Here is a 7691-nt window from a genome sequence, read left to right as displayed (position 1 = left end):
TACTTCGATTCCAATTCAACGACTGCAGAGCAGTTCCCTGACGAGAGCTGATCAGAAATTCACCCGGTGTTTGTTTGTCAGCGAAACTTTTTAAGCAAAACGATCCTGACAAGGGATTCTCGAAACTACTAGGACTTTGGTCCTTTCTCGTCGTATTTCAACATACGATCATATTCGTGGCGAATATACATTCTCTGTTCCGTCTCGTTCCAAGTCTCACGACTTTGAGACTTTCTCGCGAATAACTTTGATTGTCGATAGTCCCAATTTTCCTACTATCTCATGGACAAAAGTATCGATGTAAAAACGTATCTCGATGTTGGTAACTTTGTGGAGAAACTTTTTTTATTTTGTTTTTCCGAGGGAAATCGTTTTCATACCTGTTTAGTACTTTCCACTGTCTTAAATATATTAAAGCAACGTAGAGGGTGAAACTGACAAAAGTTATAGTTACGTGGTTGGCGAATTTTAGAATTAACTGCTTATTGCTTTTTACAGTTACAGTATAGTACTAATATGTTGTCTCAAAGTGTCTCTTGGTTGTTTTTTATTTCATTATTAAGTAAATGCACTTGATAAACTTAAATAAATTCGCTTTTTTCAGAAATTAATACTTATTTTTCAATTCTTTTTTATTTGTTACTTCAAGTTTGTCGTTAATCGTAATTACATCATTTGGTGAACGAGTTCTATGCTCTTGAAAAGTATTACTTGCTATCGATATTTGAGAGGATTTATTTCTTGATGGGAAATCAACCTCTTTCTGCTACGATAATTGCAACGATGTCTTATGGAAAATAAAAATATATTTGAAATGCTTAAAAATATGATACGTATGATAATAGTACATATGTATCATTTATAGAAATATGTTAATAAGTTTCCACTTGAAATAATTATCTTTTTTGAGAATTTAATATACAATGTTTCTTTATCTAACAAAGAAGTTCATATTTTTTAGGCTGGTTTCTATAATAATTCATTCTGATTCGATCACGTAATATCGTCAATGCAAATGACATTTTTGTATTTGATTTACAGTACAAAATTATTATCACATTTCCATATTACAGGAGAAAGTAGTCCTAGATTACGCAGTCAGTTAGGAAATATCTATCTTAATTACATGCGGAGCAATAATTTTCGAAATTTTCAGAATACCAAATGATAGCTATTATCTTCCGTAATCAGCTATTGACATTCGAAATTCACCAATTAAATTCGCTGCTTGATATCTCATTTCTATATGTACTTTCTCTAAACTGGTTGACACGCAGTTTCAAAATATACAGACTCGTCTTGTATGAAACGCATGAATAATTAACTCAGATGTTTTTTCTTCGGTACACTTTGATCTCATAAATTTGATACAATCTACAATGAAACACGAACCCGATTTCACTCGTCCGAAATAAATCGTGACGGTATTGGCTCGATCTAGAAGATGTCTGAATATTAACTTACTTTTTTACATTGATACAATTTCAAAGATTTGCCATATTTATTTGTATTTAATTAGAAATTTTAATATTTATAATTTAACCACGAACTAAATTTAACCGCCTTCACACGATTCCTCTTGTTCCAGCTGTGTTTTTATATTAAATCGTATATGCATAATTTATTTAAAAAAAATTGAAGTTATCAAGGCGGAATAATTCTTCGACGTAATTTTAAAGAAAGAAAATGTACTATTATATAACACAATTTTGCAAGATTGAAATTAATATATCTTGTGAACTAATAATTCTTTTACCATAAATAGCTTAATATTTTTTATAGTGAACGATGGTCTATCTCGAGTAATCCATTGAAAAGATATATGATTCCATTAACAAAAAAAAGTGGCCTTCATATATCCTCTACGCATTCAATTTTTATCTGAAAAATTTTTCATACAAAAAACAGTTTATGAGTAATTTAAGCTATACGGGTTAAGTGATTCACTCCATAAACTTCATATAGTATCAATTAAATCTCAGTTAGCCTCAAAAACAAAATTAATATTACACGCAACGTCGTTTTGTAAATATCAGCCTTCAAACTTATCCCAAAAATTTTAGTATAAGAGCACATCTTTTGCAGAACTACAGGTAGTCAGTAAATATACAAAAAACTTGGAGGGTTGTTCTTTTCAATTTTTCTCAAAGATCGCTAGGGGAAAGGAAACAAAAGCTGAAGTATTTATAAAAAAATCTTAACGAGTCTGTAATTAGTGTAATTACCGTTGCCACCATGCACTTAAGAGTTTGCGCAGTCTTAATGTCTCTGTCACTCGAAACGCTGCCCATAATTCCTTTTAATATATCCTGTCTAGGAAAAGGGAGAAAAGGGGTAGAAATGTAAAAAGTGGCAGTGCCGGTGCAGTATCTAGATCGAAGCTGTGAACGAGGGTCCTCTTCGGCGATTGCCAGCCAGAACGGATTACCTCTAATCTCTGACATTAGCTCCCTTTCTGCATCGACCGTGCTTTACACGTTTCTATGGGAATATGTCTCAATTTACTTTCTGCCTCCTTCTCTTCTCTTTTTTTTTCCTTCTTGCCTACAGACGTTCGTCCGTGAATACCTGAATATAGAATGGAGGAAATAAATCTTTGTAACGCCTGTAAACGAGAATTCTTTGGAAGCTGCTAACTAGAAAATCGTATTAAAATAGGGTCTGAAGTTCTTGCACCCTCCTTCCCAGCGTATCCCATTATTTCATAACAAATTATGCTCTACTTTAAGTAACGCGTTTCGTATAAACTAATGCATTTGAAACAAGTTGGAAAGATAAATTGCTTCTTTAATTCAAACATAGTTTTTAATTCATCATAGTTTTGATAATAATTTTAATTAATTGATTAATTAATTATTTAAAATCCAGCGAATTACATACGCAACTGATTGCTTAAATTTATGAAGAAGAGAAAATATGGTATTGGTATGAAATATTAATTTTGAAATTTATCTTTCCTTTTCTTAAATAATGAAGGTAGGTGACGAATATGTTCAAAATTTGAAAATTTGTCGATATCGATCGAAACTAAGTGTTATCGATTTTGCAGGAAACCAATTTCGGAGGAAAGCGGATAAGACCAAGCGATTCATTATCAAACGTAGTTATTACTGATTTGATAATCCAGGCTGTCGTAACGATAAGCATCAATCACGAAGTCGAGCCTTCTGTGTTTGTACAATTGACAAATTTATTCTGACAAGGATTGAAAACGCGTTTATACTGTCGTGGTTTACTTCGCATCTTTATTTAGTATATTACAAATTTTATAATTGTTTCGTAATATTTGTTTATCTATATTATTTTTTCATATAAATTTCAATATTATTCTCATTAAATTAAATTATATTGTACAATCAATTATTTTATATTCTAAATTGGTCGCAGCTATTACAAATGTTCACAGTTCGTTATATTAAGTTATGTAACATTCCATTAAACTTAAATAATACGATCATTAAACTTAACATTTTCAAATTCATTATAATTAATTAAGAATGTGATATGGAATATTATGAAATATACCCCTACGATACCCTATACGAAATATCTCTATATTCTTCATATTGATTGATGCAACTTATAATATTATAATATTAATTTATATACAAACTATGTTGGTCATTTAAACTTGTTAATTCACTGAAAATTGACTTAGTAAGAAACAGCTCCGAAAATCTTGCCACATTGCAAGGAATTAACAAAGTTTCAAAGCGTGTTGTTATCAAAGACAGTTGATACACGTGAGTCCTACGTACTACGTGAGAGGGATGAAAGAAACTACGTGTCTGAAACAGTGTAAGCAAGTTAATGCAAGAAAATGTGATGCAAATACAAACGACGTTAGAAATATAGATAGAATCCAAGATAAATCTGAAACTTCTAATGGTAATCTTCTTTATAGAAATATGAATATATGATAATTATGGATAATTAATGGTTTATATGATATTTCGTTTGCTTTCTCCAAATAATTAAATTTAACAATGTCATTTTGTACTTTCTTTCATCTCGTTCCTAGTATTTCAAGTTTCTAATTTCCTCTCTCGTCTCATCATAAATGACTGAATGTGAGTCTTCTAAGATTTAGGTCACGGGCCTATTTATTACAGCATTTAGAACAAATTTCTAAACTAGGAAGAGTCATAGTCATAAAACTTTTACAAATTTCGTTCTATATAACATATGTAATAATATATATATATATGTGTGTGTGTAATATATATGTAATAATATATATTTAACATGAATTGCCAATTTTACGTATCACAATACCTTGGATGCAATGGCACATAAAGATTAAAATATATTTCGAACTTTTATTTTTCTGAAATCATTCGCAAATTCCAAACAGTATTTATAATATCTCATAATATACAGTATGCTAATATCATTATAATGTTTTGCAAAATATATATTTTACCAAAAAAATTCTACATAATGAAATAATTACACCTTAAAAAAATTAGCCTTGACCTATGAAATATTTTTTTCGCGACCTCTCGCTTGTGTCGTGAGGACGTCTAAATGTATATGAGAAATTTTGGATGGCCGTCCACTAATTTTATTTAATGAAATGGAAAAGATCGTGATGAAACGAGGTTAATACAACGCGAAACGTTGCGTAATTGGAAATATTAGAGCGTAAAAGATGATAGAGAAACTTTTACGGCTAATTATGGCAAATGACATTGGCGAAACATAGATTTGGACAATATACCTGTCATTGGGTAATCGCTTGTTGTTCTTTTTAGAAAGATACATATGTGAGGACGATCTCAATCGTTAAAAAATTTGCATACCATCTTCAATCTGCGATAAATTTCGAATAAAGAACACGACAGCAAAGGAGCTGAATCATTTTTCACGACTTTTGCGTTTATGTAACAAGTTTCACACATAAAGATGCGAATACCTGATCGCTTAGTATTACGTGGAACACGTGGAACTTCCTGTAGGTGACCGATTTACATAATTTAGTAAAACGTATGTTTCTATTCTCTACGAACTGTACGCAATTTTAGGTATATTAACATGATCCTGTGTTTGTGTTGATTAAATAATCGAATAACAGAGTTACCAATTTTGCTTGACTATTAATCAAGGAAAAAGATTTGGACAGTTACACGAATATTAACTTACAGTATTACAATAACAGTATTGCAAGCAGACGAATTATATAGGCAGATATTCGAAATTTCTTATATGATAATATCTATTGGATGGAAGAATCGTGGACTGGATAAATTTCCTTGAGATAGCGATAAGTATATTATAGATTTCTTAATATCACTAAAGTATATGCTCTGTGAATATTGGATACAATTTTACGTAAATTATAACTTATAAATATAAATAAAATCATATCTAACCATAATAATCATTACTGTTATAATTGTTTTATGAACAAATTATCAGCGATTTCCGATGCTTCGGTGCACATTGCGTTTTATGTCAAAATTTATAGAATTAATATAAGCTTTTGCAGATTAAACCATAGTAATAAATATTTCTCTTTCCTTTACGAGTGAGTTGACAAGTCGATTGAATTGTTGGAGTAATTATGGTACGTGTGTATGACATTTCCAGCTATTGGAAACGGTACGTCATCATTGATGACATTGATTGTTTCCTATACAGATATTAAATTTGGAAGAAACATGTTAAAGTATATCAAAAAGTTGAAAATTATATTCTTTCATAGAAATTGAGTGCAATATCAGTAATGTTTATTTGAAACCTTTAACCATCATTCTTTTTCTTTCATTTAACAATCATAATTTTGAACAAAGAGTACAATTTTGTTATCGAGCAAAGCAGCAGGTTTGCACATAGAAATTCTCATAAACGGCAAAAGAATATATGCTTAAGTTTAATTATTTATCGTTTACTAAACAATTATGCAAAATCTATTTTCAACCATTGACATCGTAAATATTGAACAAAACATAATTTTCTCAATTTGATAAACCTTTGAAATATTTTTACAATATATTACGTCAGTATAAAAGTTTGGGGGATTTTGTATCTTACAAGTGAAAGGAGTTCTCGCGTGGCGTGTCACCGTATAAATACCGACAAAGTTTTCCTCTAAGCCACAGTTCGATTCCATTCCTTAACCCAAATACACCATGAAGACCTTCGTAGTAAGTAACATCTTTATCCACATAATGAAACTAATCTAATCTAATCGAAACTAATCCAAACAATCATTTTCTAATACACTTTCAAACTTGCATTAATTACAAAATTAATTTTCAATTCCTTGTTCTCTTCCATGTTTCCATTTAACTTTCCGTTAATCAACCGTTAAACACTTATTCGTTTTCATTAATAATTTAATCCTTTATTACTCACACGCATTACATTCATTTCATCACACAAAATTTCATCACACACTATTTAGATAAAAAATGCGACAACATGTATTTCCTTTCAGGCTTCTTTACTCGTCGCTTCACTCATCGCTATTAGCGCAAGTGAATCCGTAAAGAAGGTGCAGAAACGTGGTCTCATCGGTGGCAACCATGGCTTTGGCGTATCGGGCGAAGTAGCTTCAGCTGACTCCGGATACCTCCCACCTATATCTTCCGTAACATCTGTCAAGAAACCCTACGTAGTGCCCTCCGCTCCAGCCTCATCCTATGGTGTCCCAGCGTCAGTGTCATCTTACTCTGTTCCAGCGCCAGTTTATAAAGTTCCAGTCTCTGCACCAGTTCCGTCCTATAGCAGCTCTATTTCATCAGCAGTTCCATCCTACACCGCTTCTGTCTCCGCTCCTGTTTCTGTTCCAGTCCAGGCACCTGTTTCTATTCCATTCCACGCTCCCGTCTCTGCTCCAGTCGCATCTTATAGTGCCCCTGTTGCTGCACCTCTTCCATCGTACAGCGCTTCTGTCTCAGTACCAAGTTCAAGTTATGGTGTCCCTAGTCTGTCACCAGCACCAGTTCACAGCAGCCCTGCTCTAACTGCTTCGGTACCTTTGTCCGTGGGATCCGTCAGTGTACCTAGCACTTCTTATGGTGTACCAAGTGCCGTTGTTCATTCCGTGCCCTCTGTGGGAGTTTCATACAACTCAGCCAATTATCCAAGTAAAAATTATGGAGTCCCGTCAAGCTACGTTTCTGGAGGTGGACTTTCATTGGATTCTTTCAACGTGCCCAGCAAAGTTTATGGAGTACCTAGCTCAGGTAGCTATAGCAGTGGATACTCTAGTGGATCAGTATCAATTTTATCGTCAGGCAGCTTGGCATCGAGCTCTGGTCACGCAGCTTCCAATGATGGATATTCGTACCCTGTACCGTCGAAACAATTACTTTTCTAAATTGAAATTATATTGTCATGTGAAGTCAAAATGCAATGCAAAAGAAAAGTTTTATGAAGTTTTATATTGCGTTTAATTGGTCGCGAGAAGCTCCACAATATGCAGTGTTATATATTTCACAATTAGAGATGAATTGTTGAGTTCCTTTACAAAATTACGATCGTAGTTTATAAATTTGATAAATAAATTGATTGTTTACATGAAATTGTATTCTTCGTAAACTTTCGATACACGTGGTTTACGAAAACCATTGTACAATTCTTTATATATTTGAATAAAAAAGTTGTACTATTTTCAATTTATGTTTCAATACTTTCCTGATCCTTAAATATAGTTTCCGTGTGTTCATTTTGAACGAGGAAGAACG

At 32.4% G+C, this 7691-nt stretch overlaps 1 protein-coding gene across 1 annotated transcript; it reads left to right on the top strand.

The window, feature by feature from the left end:
* The first annotated feature begins 6034 nt into the window (after positions 1-6034).
* Positions 6035-7456, top strand: LOC126919989 (calphotin-like). Its single transcript, XM_050729772.1, has 2 exons — positions 6035-6146; positions 6440-7456. Exons 1-2 carry the CDS (start codon positions 6132-6134, stop codon positions 7322-7324), a joined length of 900 nt encoding a protein of 299 aa, XP_050585729.1. The 5' UTR covers positions 6035-6131; the 3' UTR covers positions 7325-7456.
* The last annotated feature ends 235 nt before the right edge of the window (positions 7457-7691 follow it).

This window comes from Bombus affinis, chromosome 9 (genome assembly GCF_024516045.1).
Source record: "Bombus affinis isolate iyBomAffi1 chromosome 9, iyBomAffi1.2, whole genome shotgun sequence".
In the NCBI taxonomy this organism is placed as follows: domain Eukaryota; kingdom Metazoa; phylum Arthropoda; class Insecta; order Hymenoptera; family Apidae; genus Bombus; species Bombus affinis.
Note: the sequence above shows the minus strand (reverse complement) of the source record. Positions and strands in the feature narration are given on the sequence as shown.